This window comes from Equus przewalskii, chromosome 3 (assembly GCF_037783145.1).
Source record: "Equus przewalskii isolate Varuska chromosome 3, EquPr2, whole genome shotgun sequence".
NCBI classification, from domain to species: Eukaryota; Metazoa; Chordata; class Mammalia; order Perissodactyla; family Equidae; genus Equus; species Equus przewalskii.
Genome location: NC_091833.1, coordinates 90399671 through 90420395, shown reverse-complemented (window position 1 = coordinate 90420395; position 20725 = coordinate 90399671). Strand labels below are relative to the sequence as shown.

The following is a 20725-nucleotide window of genomic DNA, read 5'->3' as shown; positions in this document are numbered from 1 at the left end:
CAGAAAGACCCAGGTGTGATAGAGAGTTGGAACTTTCAGCCAAACCCACCCCCTGACCTCTGGGAAGGGGAGAAGGGCTGGGATTGAGTTAATCACCAATGGCCAAGGATTTAATCGATCACGCCCATGGAATGAAATCTCCATAAAAACCCCTAAACAACAAGATTCTGAGAACTTCCAGGGTAGCGAACACATTGAGGTACTGAGAGGGTGGTGCACCGAGAGAGGGCATGGAAGCTCCGGACCACTAAGCCCTTGTACGCTGTCCTATGCAGCAATCCCATTTGGCCATTCCTGAGTTGCATTCTTTATAATAAACTGGTAGTAATAATTAAACTGTTTTCCTGAGTTCTATGAGCCATTCTAGCAAATTATACAACCTGGGGGGAGTTATGGGAACCCCAACTTGTAGCTGAGTTGGACAGAAATGTGGGTAACCTGGGGACCCAATACTTGCAACTGGCATCTGAAGTGACAACAGTCTTGTGGAACTGAGTCCTTAAACCCATGGGGTCTGATGCTCACTCCAAGAAGTTGGTGGCAGAATAGGATTGAATTGTAGGACGCCCAATTGGTGTCCGGATAGTTAGAGAATTGGTTAGTGTAAGGAAAAAGCTCACATATTTGGTGTCAGAAGTCTTGTGAGTAAAAACAGCTTAGGTAATGTCTACACTTTCACTTGGGGCTTGAAAGAATCTGCACATTTGAAAATAAAGCCTGTTATTCCTTATGTGACCATTTCTTTCTTAAAATTGAGCCAGTAGACATATTCTGACAGATAAAATGAGTACTGGATTTGGTAGTAATTTTGTAATTGCTAAGTAATCGTTAGTCCTTCAAAGGCCTTTGAGAACTCTGACCTGCATACTATGCTGTGGTATGAGGAATATTTGTGACAGATGAATTAATGTGGCTGAACTCAACAGATACTGATTTATGCCTCTTCTATGTACAAAAGCATGCAGTCATTATAGATTATTAACATGTTAAGAACATATATTAAGTTTTCTGTTTCATTGTCATTATGAAGCAATTACTAGAATAGCATAAGACAAGATATATAACGAAATGCTAAAATATTTGACGAATAAGTGCTATGAAATCCATTAAATTCAGCGTCATTTTAAGGCAGAGTTGCTTTTAGGAAATCAATATGGAGCAACTATAATGAAGGATTGATCTTAAAGGCAAAATTGTATTTTATTAGGCTAAAAGAAGGTAAATAACAATACAGCAATAAACACAATGTAATATTCTCATTTTATTTTATTCCTTCAGAATGTGAAGTAATTTTTCATATATTTGTTGATTAGAAAATTAACATACTCACCAAGCCTACTAAGAAAAAGAGTTATAGTAATGTGTCGCTTAACGACAGGGATATGTTCTTAGAAATGCACCATTAGACTATTTCGTCGTTGTGCAAACATCACAGAGTGTACTTACACAAACCTAGATGGGATGGCCTACTACACACCTAGGCCATATGCTACTAGTCTTAGCAGACCACCGTCACACACGCAGTCTGTCACTGACCAAAACCTTCTGTGGCACATGACTACATTAAGAAAAGAAACTACTCCAATCCCATGAAATTAGCATCTTTGCAGGTTGCATGATTATTCAAGACACTTTTACAAGGTGTTTTTATATACTGCCTAATAAATTAGACACTATGGAAAAGAACATATTATATTAAGTGTTCTATAAGAAATAAAATCACCACTGGGAATGTAAAAGTGGATCATTCAGGCTTTCCTGTATTAGCACAAACACAGAACGTTTACATGTTGCTTACCTAAAACTCCGGTAGGGAGTGATTATTTCAAAAGATTGTTTAACAGTTCGGTCCACTTGCTTTACATTTGCTACATTCATAGGAATTACAGTAATACCAAGTCCACTCTTAAAATCCTAGTTTGGAGAAAAACAAAAAATTATAAAGAAACAAAAATATGGATTTTGAAAGTAAAATGATATTCTCTAAAATCCAATAAATTCCACTAAATTTTATTATACATAGGTATATAGAATTAAACAACTCATTAAAAAATGGATTGAGAGTGGTTTTCTTATTTTAGGTAGTCACTGTCAATACATGATAACAGGATACCATTCTAAGATTGACATTCAGGCTATTGATAAAGTCTGGGTTTCTTTCACATGAAACATAAATTGACCAGCACATAGATCTTAAACTACACACGCCTTGCTGTTAACAGTTAGGAACTTGTTCATCTTTATCCAGTCACTGAAGGAAACTAACAGTTAACCAACCCTTCCCATGTGACCAGCAGTCTGCTAAGTGGGGGAGCCAAAGACACTGTGAGGTTGGTGTAATTACTGTTTATATAAAAAGAAGGGGAAACCAATGCTGAGAGATAAAGTTACATAGAAAGTGCAGCTGGTTGTACATGGCAGAAAGAACTGGAACCCAAGACATCTGTTGCTCTTTGTTTCACTCTATGGTGTTACCTCTGCTCAGTAACAGTTTTCTCCTCATTTACTCTCAAACAAAAGCATTACGTGTTTTTACACTTTTATCTCATTTTCAATATTTTACTACTTTTTCCTTCCTTCAGTTGGATTCCTAAAAAGTTCCTCTAATCCTATTTTGGTATGAAAACTGCTATTTGTTAAACACCTACAGCCACTATGTTCAGCCTGTCTCACCAAAATCAGAAATTGTTCAAAAGGCTAAAGAGTCTGCATTCTAAAAGCATTAAAGGTTGCAATTTATTATCTAGTCATAAGGGTTTTGGAATTTGATTTATCAAATAAATCATCTCAACATTTTAAAAAAGTATAATTAATCTGTACCTCAAAAAATGAATTATCTATGTGAACAGATGCAGATTAAATGTGCTCTGAATTCCTAAATTAAATTACGACTGGGAAAAGTAGCCCTATAAAGACAGACTACAAAAACTATTGGTCCATCTTCAATAAGGACACTTCCGGCAGAAACAATGACGGAAACAATTCACAGGCCTTCTTCTATTTGTCTTTCCCGCTATATAGGCTAAAGGTAAAAGTACTATTTTCCTGTCTGCCTTGCACCCAGGAGGGGCCATATGTCATAGCTTTGGTCAATAAAATATAAATAATTTCTGGCTTCTGGGGGCAGTGCAAGAGGGAAAAGCTTTGGAAAAGGAAAGACTTTCACCCCTTGTCTTTCCATCTTCCTGGGAAATAACATCTAGAAGCACAGAAGCCATTTTAGAATGTTAGAATCCTTCAGATGAAAAGCCTGAGGACAAATTCTTGTTCTCTAAGGATGCCAGAATGGAAAAAAAATAGGAAGAACTGCCCTGGTGGCATCAGTTCTCCACTGCCTATACTGAGAAATTTGTTAAAACAAACCTCTATCTGTTTCAGCCTTCAGGTTTTTTGTCATCTGATACGAACACACTCCTTACTGATAAGTGAACTAAAACAATTTTATAACAAGTTTTCCCCTACTTGTAAAGGTATCCAGAGTTTCCAACCACAATTGCAGAAAAGCCTCTCTTCCCTTTTTTAAAAAAAATGTAAAAGTTTTTAGTAAGAATGAGGAAATGACTCATTTTTAAAACAAATCATCAACTGAATATTATTTTTTCTGATGAAAGAATGACTTTGTTCGTTAGGAGAAACAAGCCAGAAATTGAGAATCAATAATATAAAACAAAAGATGCAGAGACATGCTAAGTGTTATAAAATAATTAGACGAATGTGATACTCTTCCACTTTGTATAGTAAGCCCAACTAACAAAAAATAATACTTAATGTGATCTGTATGAGGAGGAGAGGAATCAAACTTTTTCCAGTCTGCCTATTTTAATAAGATTCAGCGTATTGGTACAATGTTATTAAATTAAAAAAGCAAGTTTTCAATTACCCATACCAATACTCCTGCTGGATAATGTAACTGTTAGAGAAATCCCCAATGCCTGTGATTGGAAACACAAGCTTTCTTTTATACATGAGGAAATAAGGTAGGGGTAGCAAGGTAAGATATTTTTAAAACAGCCTTCTGATGGCCCAGCTTGACACAGGAATAACTCTAGAAGAAAACAGAGTGCATGTCCTTCAAACAATTCTCCATAACCAGGCTTCTGACAAGAGCTGGATATCAGACTAATTCCGGTTATATTCTCTAATGGGGGCCGGGCCTGCAGATACTGTGTGTTACTACGGGCAGAGATACATATTCGGACCATCAGACAGCAGATGGTATGACTGACAACCTTTTATGGAAACTGATGAGCCTCATCAAGGCTCCAAACTAAAAAGATGGCCCCTCATTTCTATAAGCAAGTCATGAAACGTCTACATATAGCGCTACAATTTCTGTTAAAAACAAAATATGTGAGGGTCGGCTCAAGGCCCCAAATGTCTCCTAAGCCAAGCAAAGATGATGTTTTTTAGCTGGGAAAAAAAATTGTAACTCATTTATCAGCTGCTTGGCATAGCCATATGGTTTTGAGTAAAGCATCCACTGAACTCACCAGCACAAATGGACTGTAAAATGTACAGCAGAGTAACAAAATAAATGTCAGTACTCTCGAGAGCTACTAAATATGAAATGACTGCTTTCCTTATTAAAAATATTTGTGATGACACTAAGTCATCTTTTCAGACAGTATTTAGAACATATTTAGAATATATCTCATTTCTCGATGCTCATCAAAATTACCTGTGTTGATCTCTCCCTCCCATCCTGAGACTGATTCCATGAATCAGAAAGCAGAGGCTAAGAATCTTCAGTTAAAAAACAAAACTACAACCATGAGATTCTCATATGTAGCCAATACTGAGAAACACTGAATTAGACAGCAGAACCAGTTGTAGGATCTAGACAGTATGAGTCTGCAATATTTAAATATCAGGATGCAAACACTTCTCTCTTGGCCTTCTGTAGAGCAAAAAAAGCTTGCAATCAGATTATACAAAAACCATTTAAAATCATTAAGGTTAAAAATAGGCTGGCCAGAACAGAGTGACACACTGAACTGTCAAGATCCTATTTGTCCAAGGCGCCAAACTCTGTGCTAATGTCCAGAGGCCTTAAAAGCATCGGTCTTCATTAAGCATATACAGTACACTCCATAATTGGTTTAATATCCATTTGTGTAGTGCTCTGAAGCTTACAAACAGCTATGAACTCTCATTTGATTTTCTGAATAATTTTGTGAAGATGGCAGAATAGATACAGCCTTTTTCAAAATGCATGCCTGTAGGATAAGCACTGAATCCAGCCCAGAAAAGAGAGGGTTGTGTGCATATGAGGCTTTCTAAAGGTGACACTTGACTGGACAAATGACAAAACGCAGACCAGCTTGATCAGGTATACCTCTCTTGCTTCAGTTTACTCATTTGCAAAATGGGATAACAGGGGTACCTAGCGCATCAAGGTGGTGAGGATTCAGTTACCGCATTAAACATGCTTAGAAGAACTCGTGGCATGCAGTTAAGTGCACCACAGTTGTAGTTAGATATTGTTATTATTATTGCTATTTACTAGCTCTTGCATTTGAAGCCAACTGAACATATTACCTATTAAAAAGTTAATTATAAGAAAATATATGTTTAAACATAACTAGCAGGCATATAGAAATTTTAAAAACTGCGATAGAATGTGAATGCTAAACTTTCAAGAAAATTAAAAACAAATTGCCCATTAACTACAATCTCATTGTCAGCACTATTCTCATTTTGAAAAATAGGCACAAGTCAGGACCAAGCCAAACTTTCAACCTTTAAAATGCTATAACCTGGATTGAAAAAAATAACATCATAAAAATTCAATGGGTAGAATATTACGATAGAAAGCATAAAGCTAAAAGATTCTGGAGTAAATAATATTTTACATTTAGTTTCTGTCAAAGAATGTAGGATCTCCAAAAGCATAAATCCCACCAGTAGCATACTGTAAGAACAGCCATGTTTGGCAGAGCAGATCTGGACACTGAAAGGGTGGTAATGACCAAGTGGGCATTGGGAATCAAGCCTGGGAGAATCCTGGCTGAGCTATTTACCGGCTATATGACTACTGGCAAGTTATTTAGTTTATGTAGACCTCAATGTCCTCATTTATGAAAAGACAGTAATATCTACTTTATATAGCATTTTTATACAAATTGAACGAAGAAATATAAATTGAGGGTCTAATAAATCCAGACAATCCTTTCAGCTGAGGGTTCTAAACACAGAATTTGTCTTCAATAAAAATATTTCCATTTTATTTATAATGACTGAAAATATTCACACCAATGAGTCCATATTAAACATTCATATTGGAATTAATGGTAAATATTTACCAAGATACTTAAATGGGTTATTTGTACAAATTTGTAGCAATGGAATCTGGTTAAAACTACGCAGTGAAAGAACAAAATAAAAGTTCGAGTCCTAAAGAGAAAAATTAAAGAAGGGTTTGTTAACCCCAAATTTGCTGAAATCTCAAACCTATTTTTGGACATACTGGATGCCAGGTTTCCATGCCAGGAATTTAAGAACTCAGTGCTTAAACATTTGTTGAAAACAGATGTGGCATTGTATGACACTGGCACCAGATTTCCGGGGAAACACCAGATGCAGAGTTTGGCCAGATACAGAACCCAGAGAATTTGAGGCCACCACCTACTTCCTGCTGCTTCTTTCTCTGCCACACAACCACAGCCCTATGAGGCCTATTTAAATTCCATTAGAGTTTCATTCCCCTGCCAGACACCAGGGAACATTATGTTGGGGGAATGAGTCTCTTGTAATATCCTGATTTGAGAATGTTTAATCAAGTGAATTTCATGTAGTTAAAAACTCAATGCCACAATTATCATTAAATGGATACACAAACCCACCAAGCAAGACATCTGGTTGCAATGAATTCACTAATATTAACATGATATTCAAAAACTCATCAGGAAAAGATGGGAGACTAGGCTGTCTTGACAACATAACAAATGGAAACAAAGCCAATTATCTTAGATTTGCCTCAAATCCATATGCAGAAATTCCATTCAACTAGCAATACTATATATATAACACTACCTATACTGTATGTTCGTATTTTATCTCCTTTAAAATTATATAAATATTGGCTTAAAGTCAGAGAAAGACAAATACTGTATGATTTTACTCATACGTAGAAGATAAACAAACATAGATAGAGAGAACAGACTAGTGGTTACCAGAGGGGCAGGCGGGGCGGGGGTAAGGTGTACAGGAGGACGTGTGTACAGTGACTGAGGGCAACTAGACTTTTGGTGGTGAGCTCCATGTAGTCTATAAAAAAGTCAAAACAATGATTTACACTTGAAATGGATATAATGCTATAAACCAATGCTACCTCAATAAAAAATACACTGGCTTATATACTGTATTTACACCATTTTAAGATAAATGAATTTATAAAATATTTTTCCAGAATACAGGAAATCGAATAAGCTTTGAACTGATAAAAATAATTTAATTATCTCAAAAAAATTTCTATACAACAATTAACTGAAAAATGAGAAGCAACAGCTTAAAAAAACAGTTGCAGAAAATACAACATGAAAAGGATTATCTTTATTATATGAAGAACTTAAAGAAACTGTCAGAAAAGAGAAAAAAATCCCAATAAATAAATGGAGAAAGAAAACAGACAATTTGTAAAGAAAATAATTTTAAAAGAAAAATTTTTTAAAAGAGAAACTCTAGTCAAGAAAACAGCTGTAAATGACCATTAATTCCACAATTTTGTTCTACAAATGTTTACTGAGTGTCAGCCACTTGCCTGGAGCTCCTGAGGACACAGCAATGAATAAAGTAAATATTCAAAACCATTAATTTGGGAATACAAAACTTAGAATACTTTTAAGAAGTTAAAATGAAACTGGTACCTATTCATGTAGCTAGCAAGATTTTAAGTGTAAACAATTCTTTAAAAAGGGTCATAGATATTCTTGCCAAAAAACCAATCAAAAAGGAAGAAAAGGCCACATACAGAAGGCTATCAGAAATCTCACTTATTTATTACTATCTGTTACCCCCACGGGAAGGAAGGTGAGACAGACATCTTTTGGGTTACCACTGTACTCCTAGTTCCCAGCGCAGCACCAGAAATGAAAAGGTGCCCAATGAACACTTGTAAAGTGCATGAATAAATACAGAAACATGTGAACTGTAGTCTAACCTATACAAACTCAACTACACAACTCAGGACATACAAAGTAGTAACAATGTGGAGAAACTATCATAATTATAATATATTGCAGGCAGATAAAACATAAGCAGAGATAAGGAATAGAAGAAAATGTGCAAAAATGAAACACATGGAGGGGTTGGGAGTCAGAGCTAAATACTTAAAAGGATGACATTTAATTTACGTGATAATAGCACCACAGTGTTTTGCAATTGAGTAATTAGGTAGAAAATTTTAGCGTCTGTTTCTACTTTGCCATCTTCTTCTCCAACAAATGTTTTTACATAGCTCTTCATATTTATTTTCTACTTCTTACAGCCTATCTAGAAAAAAAACAAAACAAACCTAACATTTCCTAAGGCATTTCTCCTATTCAGCCAAGAGCTACTTCAAGTTTGAGTTCCTACAATCTGCTAATGAATGAAAGGAAAAGAACAAGATTAAAAAGGTGAATCTTTGAATGAAGCAATTGGGAAAACAAAAAGTCCATGTTAATTCCTTGGTTTAGACTGTCAGTGAACTGTCTGAGAATGTGCAGACTGGCATCCACCTAGCTATCACCATGTCACTTCTCTTAAAAAAGAAGGAATTTCAAAAATAAGTAAAAGCAATAGTTATGATAGTGTGTTCTAGCTATTTTAACTTAGGAAATATAAGGCCTTGATTCAGCAAAAGGGATAGATCCAGAATAGGTGAAAAATTTACTGAAAATATATTTGTAGGGATGCTTGACATGGAATCTTCAGAACACCTACTGGAAGCAGAGAAAAAGCTCTAGAAAAGATAAATAATCATCTACAAAATTAGAGTAAATTTCCAGACATACACAGAGTTACAGGAACTTATGGGAAATAGTTTCAAATTGTTTTTCAAACACTTTCCTTTATGCTGACTTTGCAAATGGATTTCTAATTTCTCCATTTGCATGTTAAGAATAAAGAATCAAATAGGGCAGGGTTTTAAGCTGAAAAATTAAAATTTTATATAAAAATGGAGGTTTTAGCAAAAACATAACAGTAATTACAGTTTAGAACTATACACAATTTATTAGTGACAATTTCTCAAATTTTAAAAATTTATTAATACTAATATGATTTCCTTAACTTTCCACTTAAATGTTTCTACATTTCAAAATGTTCAGTCAGGCAAAAGATACACTTCCAAATGAAAGCTAATCAAAAAAAAGAGGTATAGTAACCCCAAGTTGAGGGGTGAACTAAAGAAGTACTGGTCTCATTAATGTTGTTGAAGGCTATTTTTACACATTCTCCAACTCCAGAAATATCTTGCTCACTTTACCTGGATGCTTATCACTTTTAAAGAAGAAAAAAATCTTACAGCAATGTTTCAGTGTGTGTAGTTTTTGGATCACCCATCCCTGCATCACCTGGGATGACACATTATACGAATGCACATTCCAACACCCCATCCCCAGAAATTCTAAGTCAATGGGGGAATGAGCCCACATATCTGGAATTAAATAATGGCCTTAAAGATAGTAAGCCCTCTCTCTTCTTCACATGATGCCACTTAAGCCTAAAGAGATTAACTTAATTACCTGAGCCAATTAGCAGCAGAGCAAAAATGAAAACCTAGACTTGCCACTGCCCAGTCCCATCTTCTTTGCTGTAAATGAGCTTCTGAGCTTCCCTTATAGTGACTCTTGAGCGTGTGCTGTATCAACTACCCTTCCACCTCTATCCACTGTCCGTTTACTCTCTCTAGAGTGATTTCCAAAGTAAAGTAGTAAAACTACGTATAAACAGAGGCAAGAAAAATGAAAATGTTTCAAATGTAGGGTGGTGTAGGTCAGCTTTCTTTATTTTTTATTCTATTCATACTATAAGTTATGCGGGCAATAAATTCACTGTTTTAAAAAATGATAAAAATAAGTAAGCTTTGATGCATGGAACTGAATTAGATCCAATACAAATTATAACACAGAGGTTCAAACCTAACACCACATACATTCCTATGATAAGTAGATTTTTTTCATTATGTTTAAAAAAAACTCACAAGATTACTTCGTGTGTTGTGTATAAAACTTTCAGAAGTTACATCATGCTATTTTATTATCTTTTAATGCTTTTCCTAAAACACTAGCTTAAAGCCCTCTGCATTCATGAGAAAGACTTCTTATATAGCATGTCACCCAAGTTCTTCACGCAATCTGCTCAGACCTGAGAGAAAATCAATGGGAAACTTTCCTCTGGAGAGAAAGGCATACACCAGGATGTGAAAACAGATGAAACAAATAGTATGCCAGGGCCTAAATGTAGAAGGCCTTCCTTAATTTACCCATCCAGTCTTGAGCCAATTGGTTCTTTAAGACTTGACTTAAGACATAGTCCTTTAAGACCAAGCTCCATATAATATGATGCAACTTTTCTTAAAAGAACAAACATACAAACAATAGTATGCACTTTTTAAGGATGTATATATATAAATGCATGTTAATGCAGTGAAGAGGACTTGAAATATACATACATCAGAAACAGATTTATTCTCAAAAGATGTGGAAGGGTCCAGCATTAATGCTTCAATTTTTAAGGAGAATATATTCATTACTTGTGTACCTGGAAGTGTTACTAATTCCAAGACTTCATTAGATGCCCGTTTTTGCACTTCTCTGTAACTCCTGCACAAGTCTAAAAAAGGAGTGAGTTCACCATCCATCATAAATGCTGGTTTTGTCTTACTTTCCTCCTGAAAGATATGCCTGTGTCCTCTTCAGTAAGCAAATTATTTTTAGTGCCTGACATGGTATACAATGTTTATTGAATGCACACTCTGAAACTTCTAGGCAACTAAGTTATTCAAGGAAAGAATCATTAAGCTATTTCTAAAAGATCACTAGCCAGAAACTTTCTTTTCAACACACGCTTTTAAAAAGACAGTTTGGTATAGTGGCTAAGAAGCTAGGCTTAGAGTTATAAAGTTCTGGTTCTAAACTAAAACCTGCATGATGAACTGTAACCTTTAAACAAGTTACTTAATCCCCATTTTTCTCATCTACAAAATATGGATGAGAACATGTTTCTCCTACATTTGTGGGCAAGATTAAAAGGGAATGTACGTACGTAAATTAATTAGCATAGTACCTGGTACTCCACAAATGATAGTCATCATTATTCTTTTTAACCTCAATTAATAATATTAAAACAATAATTTCATATAATTTTTTACTAATTGGAAAGAGTTAATAACACGTTAAAAACATCTACTTTACTTCTAGAGAACAAACTCAAACAATCTAGCTAATGTAAGCAATTAAACTAATAATTTGAAGTCCACTGGGTCTATGCAAGCAAAAAATGAATACCTCAATCAATTTGGCAGAGTAACTTCCATACTGATAGAGGCAAATTATGCATTTTTAACCTCTATTCCAATAAGAAAAGTTTTAATCATCTTACTTCAGACTAAAACTGTTCATATTCAGTTCCTACACATTATTAAGCTGTACATCACTATTCTTCTTGAGGAATATGCTAACTATCCAAGTTATTAATATGCCAACAGTGCTCAATGATGCCTTTCACAGTTAATTGGCTAAGAAATCTTATCCGAAAAAATGTAATGAATAAGTTCACACTGAAGTTCAGAGGATGCTTTCGATAAAGATTTACAGTTAATTTTTTGGAAACTACTGTTTGTTTTGAGTTAATATCTCTTTTTTAATGAAAATCAGCATTTATATTTCACCTTAGCATAACCCATTATAATATATCAGAAAATGAGTTCATCTTAGATCAGATATCCAAAGCACATCGCTTAATTCCACAAATAACTACTAAGCATCCAATATAGTGTAGGCTGAAAGATTAAGAATTCATTCCCAAAAAGAGGTAAGGAAATAATTTTCTTATACATATTAAAAACCAGATATGTTAGAAAAAGGAAGTCTACAGAATCAAAGGAAGCTAATGGAATTTGTTAGAACTTTATTTTAACATCAATCTCCTCAAATCATTTAAGTTTTCTATTGAATCCTTTGATATTAACCAAATTCAATATCACAAGTCTATCTTATTTATATATGTAATATGTATATGTATGTGCACATGTGTGTATGTATGTGTGTATGTGGGAACATCAATAACGTGCCTCTAGTAAATTATTTCCTCTGTAAGCAACATACCTGCTCAGAAAACAAAAAACCAACCCAAGCACCCCTGTAAACTCAAGAAAATATGTTACTGGTGCCTACTCTATAATTTTCTATCATAAAGCAAAAGAAACACAAGAGGCACGGAACTGGGCCTATTTCATCAACAGCTGTAACGGTTAATTGGTTCTTAATTATTCTCTCACGTAGTTTTATAATGTTACTTCAGCTAAGGAATGCTTTCCAAAAATTATTTTCAAAGATTCTATTTCCTCAGTCCCTTAAACAGGCAATGTCCAGTCTCAAATTGGATGTAGATTATGTTCCTGCTGCTGGTGGAACTGAGAAAAGTTGACCAAACAATTCTTTGTTACCTTTAGTGGAGAACTCCAGACAAAAGTAAGACTCTATATGTAAAAACACTAATAAGTGTAACAAACAAAGCACATTTGTTCATGTAATCAAGGAACTGCAACTTGCAATTACTGCAACATAGCTCACCTGTTCGTTTTTGCAAAGCCACACGCTGTTTCCACTTAACACAGTAAAAATTTTGGCTTTATACCCTCTCAATTCAAGATAGCCACATTTCTCAGGTGCAACAACTGCTTGAGGCTGCGAGGAAAGGGGTTGCGATTTCAGTGCATTTAACAGTATGCTGATCCAGTCATTTCTCTCCTCTGAAAACAAAGACAGGAGAAAATACATACATCCATACCTACATAAGTTATATAGACATAGAAACATGAACAAGGGATCTACTCTCTCTGCAATAGATAATTCACAGATTCTTTCCCACAACCACAACTTAAATGCTATTGCAAACAGGGCCAACAGTCCCATTCTGTAAGGGAAAAGAAACAGCACTTACTACTCAGTTGTCCTGTAACCATTACCATTGGCTTCACCTGGGAACTTATTACAGATGCAAAATCTCAGGCCCCACTCCAGACCTGATGAATCAGAATCTTCAGTTTAAGCAGATCCCCAGGTGATCCGTAACCATGTTAACAGCTTTAGATTACGCATGATATTGGATTTTCTCTCTTAATGTTAGAAAGCAATATTGTTACCAAACAGTTAACAGATTGTACCTGGCAATTAAGTTACTCAAATGCCCAGAAAATTCTACTTTCTAACAATCACTTGGAACCTACTCAAGAGTATGCTTGCCTAGTTAATCACTCACCCACTCCATTCTCACCAGTCACTAACCATAGCATCTCACCTGGTAAATTAAAACTTGTTCTCTCCTTCCACAAAAGCTAAGTGACCTTCAACTATGTACAACACACTGTGTGACAGGCACAGGAATCCAATGTAGTCCCCAAAGGGCAATCAAAGTTATAAGTCAAGTTAGATACGAACACATAATGGAACACAGACTACTATAAATGTCATACAAATGGTATCAAATAATATATGAGTCAATTCAATGGAGGTAAGTGATTTTCTGAAGGTCATACAGCAACTTAGTATTAAAATTAGCAGAATCAAATGTCTTAACTCTGAGACAATTGTTCTCAGCACTATGAAAAAAGGGGTATTTGTGCTAGGTCTTGAGAATAAGGAGTAATTCAAAAGACAAAGCTAGGGTTTGGGAGAGGGAAGAGCAGAACTTTACACATAAGAAAACATAAGAACAAAGGCAGAAAGAACCAACATCTGTTCAGGGACTAACTTACGGAGGAGCATATCTATAATTCTCAACTCACAAGGCAATAATGCGGAAATGGCTAGAGATTCTCCAGTGCCTGCGTGAGGAATTTTGTCTTTGTTATGGAGGCAAAGGAAAACCATTTCGGGATTCTTAGCAAGGAAAGGACATGATTAGGATGACGACAGATACACCAAACTGGAAGCCTAGGGATCAGGAATAAGACAAGAGATACTTAAACTACAATGAAAATGGAAACAAAAGAACATATGAAGCATCAAGACACTAAGGGGGGTAAAAAGTAGCTGAGGCTTTAAATATGTCTGACAGGTACTCACAAAAAAACTACTCAGAATAAAGGGTAGTTTGGTAACATGAATTGACCAAAGAAGGTAGAAGGTTCCATTTTGTTAGCAGAATCACCTCTTGTTTTCAGTACCCTGGCACGAGCATCTAGGCAGACTGAGAGTAACATGTGATGAAAGTAACCTCTACTAGCGAAGACTCATGGAAGTGGATAAGGTTTAACGTAAAAAGAGAAGAAATAGACAAACCTTGAGGTACAACTATTTCTAGGAGGCTGCAAAATGGGCTAGCAAAAAACAAATAGAAAAGTGGTTATCAAGGCAAAAGGTAAAAAACCAAACAGACTGAATTCCACGTAGAAAAAATTTCCAAGAAGGCAGGACAAGGAAAGACTAATTAGGGTGCAAGCTTGGGAAATTAGCATCTCAGATCCTTCTAAGACAGGTTTGGCCAGAATGACTTCCTTGTGGATTGAAATGTCCCCATTTTAGACTTGCTCACATTCAAACATGAACCCAAGGTTACTTCAAAATATGAGTTTTATTTTTAAATTATCTTCATTCTGGCTCACCTTCAAAATTACTAAAATCAGTTAGTTATGTCTTTAACGACCAAGGCCAAAGTATTTATTAAAAACTTATTCAAAAACACTTTATTGCAGGTGTTACATGATCCCCAATTCCTATCTATCAGGATGAAATATTTATCAAACTTGCTCAGCATCATTATAAACTAAAAGACATGAAAATATTCAGGTAACTAAGTCAATGTCAACATGCGGAGGCTACCTTACATGCTACATCTACACAAACAGATCCAGACTGCATTATGACAATTCATTCTATTTTCAGGAACAGCAACAGACTGTCCACGTAAGTTGGTTATTACTTGTGATGATTAGTTTCACACAAGATATTCCTGCCTAGTAAATGGTACATGGTTTTTGTTTTTGTTAATCCATATATAAATCATTGAGTTTGAAATGTAGGCCGTAATTTAATGAACTGACCAAAGTGACTGTGGTTTCTAGATTACTAAAGCATATATTTCAGTTTCTTGGGAAATAATTTGAAACTGGCAATAACATTAACTTAAGCATATTATGGCTGCATCTCAACAAATGGTTCCCTTATAGCCTGGAAGAATTATCTAGCTCCTGAGGGCCTCATTTACTAATAGGAAGTAAACAGTCATGAAGAAGAATAGAAATTAATAGTAACATTCAGTTTATTCTCAATTACCCAGGCCAATGAAGATAAACAGTGATACAGATAAATCAAACACAATAAAAGAGATTATAAGTGTCACTGGTACTTGGCTATGTAATGTGTGCATCCTTGTACATAGGGAATATGCTTTGATAAGTTACAATATTCCAAAACAAATAATGTTTCCCCTTGGGCAAAGATAGATACTATGCTAGCTTTTGCCTGCTCTTCACATCAAGGTACTTTTACTCTTTCCAAAAACAAATATTTATTGAGTGTGTATCTTGATCTTAGCTCTGTGCTCAGCACCATTCCTTCGAAGAATGTGCTCTGACCTAGAAATGGCTTTGCTCAAAATAGAGCGTTCCAGGCTAGAAAAGGAAAAAAAGGGAGTAGGGGGAAATAAAGTTGCCACTTTCTTGGGATTATGCCAGAATATAAATAAAAGACAATAGCTATTTCCTCAAACCTCAAATTAGTTTTGAGGCTTTCAAGGAATGCCAAACTGTAGTGTAAGAATCAAAAAAGGAGGTTCAAAACTCAACAGGAGAGACAATACTCTATGGACTACTGGATTTAGTAGTAGGCATATTCATTAGTTACAAAGGATTAGTTACACTATGGATTAACTACACAGAGGCCACATAAAGCATTAATAACAGAATCTAAGAAAGTTTAGATGGACTTTTACTTTGATATGATAATATAATCTAACTAAAGATCTCGCAATGTAACCCCTGATCAATATTAGAGAAGGAATTATTACAGACTAGGGTTGTTCTTGAAATCAGTACCCATCCATTCATAACAAATATTTACTGAGTGCCTACTGTGTTCCAAGACCTGTTCTGAACACCAGGAATGGAGCAGGGAACAAGATAGACCATGGTCTTACTCTTCTGGAGTTTACACTCTTGTGAAAGGAGGCAATAAAACAGAGATGTGGAATACATTACACAGTGACAAGTGCAATGGGATAAAATAAAGCACCAGATGAGGGGCAAGGGAGTTCTATTTTATATAGGGTAATAGAAAAAGCCTCAGGAAGAAGGCGATGGTTAAGCAAAAGCCTAAAGGAAGTGGACGTGATGGAAGAAGTCAGGAGGAAGGTGGGAGGAAGAGTATTCCAGGATAAAGAAAGCAGTGAGTGTCAAGGCCCCAAGGCAGCAGCAGGTTTGGCATTTTCAAGGAACAAGAGGCCCCTGGGTGAGGGAGGGACAGCACAGAGGGAGACAAGGACAGACAGACCAGGGCCAGATCACGAAGGGACTCTTGGACATCACAGATACTTTACTGTCAGTGAGACGGAAAGACAACATAGCATTTGAAGTGGACTGACAAGATCTGACTTTCTGGTTTAACAAGCACACTGACAGCTGTATTGAAAATACAACTGTAGTGGATCAAAGGAGCTTATTACAATAATCCAGATAGAAGTGGTGGCTTGTACTAGAGTGGCAGCAGTAGAGGTGCTGAGAATTGGTCAGAATCCAGACATGTTTCCAAAGTCAGACTAGTAAGATTTGCTGAGGGACTGGATGTGAGATATGAGAGAGGAAAAGATTCAAGAATGACTCCACAGTTTGTGGTCTATTATATTATGATAGTCGATCCAAGTGTACAACAGAGAACTCAATTCCCCTGGCTCTCCCACCAAAGAGTAAATATTCCATGCCTTACCTCTAACAACGTTAAAGATCTCAAAACCAGTAAGCCTGTTTGCCCAAAACAACTAAGGGGAATTTATGTTTCTTATTTCGAACGTTCTTTAAAAAAAACAAAAAAACTTTGCAGTATCATAGCTGCCACTGGATAGATATATGACATTGTCTACAGAGGTGAGAGAATGACACACTGCGTGTCTGCCAAGGGTCTAGAACCAGCTGTGGTGGACAGGAACACAGGACCTGCTGCTGAGAGCCAGTACTGAAAATGGCCCTCGAATGCGAACAACCACGCTGAATTCTGAAGCCTTCTTCTAACTATCAGAAGCGCCCACTCAAAACATCACCTGCTTTTTGAATGGACACATCTGCATGTGTGACCACAGGTGCCAGGGGAATACAGACTGACCGGAGAGATCGTTTGCCATGATGACCCACTGACCCATTCCAACAGTTCTGCTTGAGGACAAAAGGAATCAGACTAAATTTCCTATTTGAGGAAGAGTATTCTTTAAAAGTTACTATTTTTATATAATTCACTTTCAACTAACAGCATAACAATATATCACTAGGAAACCTGGGGGAATTGAAGGCTTTGAAAATTTGTGTGGAGAGGATACCTAATTGTAATCCTACCTTGGCAATGCCAGTGGGCAATGCAGCAGGCTAGAAAGAGGGACACTGTTTCAGGGGATACAAAGGGTAGCCACTGTATATAGGTCATTCCAAACTTTTTCACCAAAAACGAAGATTGCATCTCTGCTAGGATGCCAAATGATTTCCCCTCTCTGTTCTAAACTTTGATCTTGCTTCTTGATTAGATTGAAACAAAGTTTAATTTGGCTTAAAGTTCATTAAGTCAAATATTTCATAAGCCACTATGGCTGATTTATAAGTTGCCACAAAATAAAACATAACGATTTGTATACATGGAAGGAAGAAAAAACAATAAAACATATTTGGTATCTTGTTGAAGGTTCCATACTAAATATATAGACACACATATGCCATTTACATATACACATACATATATACATCCACACATCTCTGCATACACATCTTTAAAACTGTGAGTTGTTACTATGTAAAAATGACTTTCAACGAAAATAACTTAGTAATTTCACGTGGATACTCTCAGTTTTTACGCAAGCAGTATTTTCATGCTTTCAAAAATTAAAGACCTAAGACTTTAATAATTTATACCAGTTAATGAAAGTCTTATACTAAGTTTACATCACAAAGATGAACTACATATCACAGGATTTATTGGTCAATTGTAAACATGTAACTTTTAAATGTGTGGGTTGATACCTTCCACTCAAATAAAATGTGTCCGTTTAACTTCTAACTGTAGCAAGTGAATATGGCTAAACAGATTTTCACACAAGTTGGAAGCTTTATCTAGTATATCTATCTTAAAACGCAGACTATGTGGCATATGTGCAATTCACTGTGAGAAGCAAAGGGGAAGGTGATAAGAACCTCGAAGAAACAAGAGTCACCTTTAGAGCAGTGGAAACCAAGGCAGAAGGAAAGACTATCACGATAGCCAGCCCAGAGGAGCAGTGCCAGGTGTTTAAAAGAATATCAGAAGAGAAAAACTGTGATTTCAAATACAAGTCTCATATCGAGTACCACAACTCTGCACAACTTTCTGAACTGGAGGCAACGAATCACAGGAAGTGGCTTCTCACATAGGCAATTCTACATAAAATGTTCTAGGACAGAGGTTGCCAAACTTTTTCTGTAAAGAGCCACACGGTAAATATCTTAGGCTTTCCTGGCCCTATAGTCTGTGCTGCAACTACTCCATGCTGCCAGTAAGGCACAAAAGCAGCCATAAGACAGTACGCAAATGAACGAGAGCGGCTGTGCCCTAACAAGGCTTGATTCACAAAAACAAGCAGTGGGTCAGATTTAAGCTACAGGCCATAGTTTGCCAACCCCAGCTCTACGCTATAGCTCTCAATACTTTTTTTAATAGCAAGCAAGCAAGAAACCCTTTTCACATCACACATATGCAATATATACACAGGTATGTTTCATAATATAATATGTACACTTACTGGAAGAGATGCACCTTGATATTTCTTATTCTATTTTGTTTGTTTTTGAGGAATTTTTTTTTGGTACCATCAGAAACACTTAAGTTGATCTCACAAACGGATAGTGACCCATAGTTTGAAAAAAGCAGCTCCAGTATGAACAGCAGCTGGGACTTACTCATTTACTGATTATCCTAAGCAATAATGGAAGTTTTCTAAGAATATATAATATGTAGTGAATGCTTTCTATGTGTCATTCCTTTTGAATATGTTCTAGGAATCCAGCAGTTTAAAAAAGACAAATAATGTCGCGTAATAGCTAATATTGTTATAGTTTATAAAAGGTGAATATTCCCATGTGTACAATGGGATAAAAATTGTAATACCTACATACTTCATAAGACTATTGCAAAAATGAAGCCTTTGGTAGATCATCTGGCACATAGCAAGTTTTCAGTAAGTTTTCCATATCACCATTCTTCAAATAATTAAGTACTAAGAAGCACTTTTAAAAAATCAAGTTGAGTTATAATCTACATGAAAATAACAGTGGGCTTTAAAAAAACAGGTTAAAATTCTAATTCTTTGATTAATGAAGACAGCCTTACCTATCAAAGTGTACAACAGAAAACTTTTCAGTCCCCTGGCTTTCCCCTCCCCCTCCCCCTAAAAAAGTCAGAGAAGATTTGAAGATTGAAACTCCATCCACAGTTAAACCCCACCATAAGTAAACTTCCATAAAACCAACCTTTTAATAGTAAGAAAAATTATTTTTGCATATTAAATAACTATTTTTGCATTATCAAAACAATGGCTAAAAGGTGAGTCCCATAAGAGCAGATTTTTGTCTTTTTTTCACTGCTGTATCCCCAGAATTTAGAAGTCCATGGCAGTTAGTAGACTCTCACTAAGTATCTGTCACAAGCAAAAACAGTGGACAAACAAATGACTTGTCAACGTATTTATGGCTTTCAAAAAATTAATATAAAACGTAAATTATTTAAAAGTCACATATTTAAAGACTTCTTGACATTTCCGGCTTAACTGGCTTATTAATCTTCTGATTGGTCAGAAATAAATGTAAATTTTTTTACAGGGATAAAGAAATATCTTACCTTCTTTTTCTACTCTAAAAACAAAAGTTCTTTGTGTTGTAACAACTTCAAATTTATTGTCTCCTTGAACACGTACCGTAGATACAGCAGAAAGGGGAATTATTCCTTTTGAATACTTCTCCTATATCAGTAAAAAGAAAAAGATACATAAAAAAGACAGATTAAAATGAAATTCTCTTGATCTTATCAAAAAATGGGACAATATTTACAAGTGCTTCTCTTTCATAGTTTTCATCTAAATTTTTAAAATGACACACAAATAGCATATATCCTCATACACACTTAATGCCCCAGAAGGGAAAATATTAAATGCTCCTTTCAAGTGAGATGTCTTTTCAATTTTCTCTTCATCTGGAATTAAAAGGCAAAATAAAATCAATTGTACTAGACCAGCAATAATACAGTTCAAAAAACAGCAGCATGTTCTTTAAAACAATCTGGTCAAAATGATTGTA

General features: G+C 35.6%; 1 protein-coding gene across 12 annotated transcripts in view; it reads right to left on the bottom strand.

The window, feature by feature from the left end:
• The window catches only part of ARAP2 (ArfGAP with RhoGAP domain, ankyrin repeat and PH domain 2), a 177602-nt gene that overhangs the window by 109853 nt on the left and 47024 nt on the right, over positions 1-20725 (bottom strand). For all 12 annotated transcript variants that reach the window (XM_070612987.1, XM_070612992.1, XM_070612990.1 and 9 more), the window contains 3 exons: positions 20271-20391; positions 12777-12955; positions 1799-1914 (listed from right to left, as the gene is read on the bottom strand). In XM_070612987.1, coding sequence (XP_070469088.1) covers positions 1799-1914; positions 12777-12955; positions 20271-20391 — 416 coding nt within the window. The remainder of the gene's footprint in view (positions 1-1798; positions 1915-12776; positions 12956-20270; positions 20392-20725) is intronic.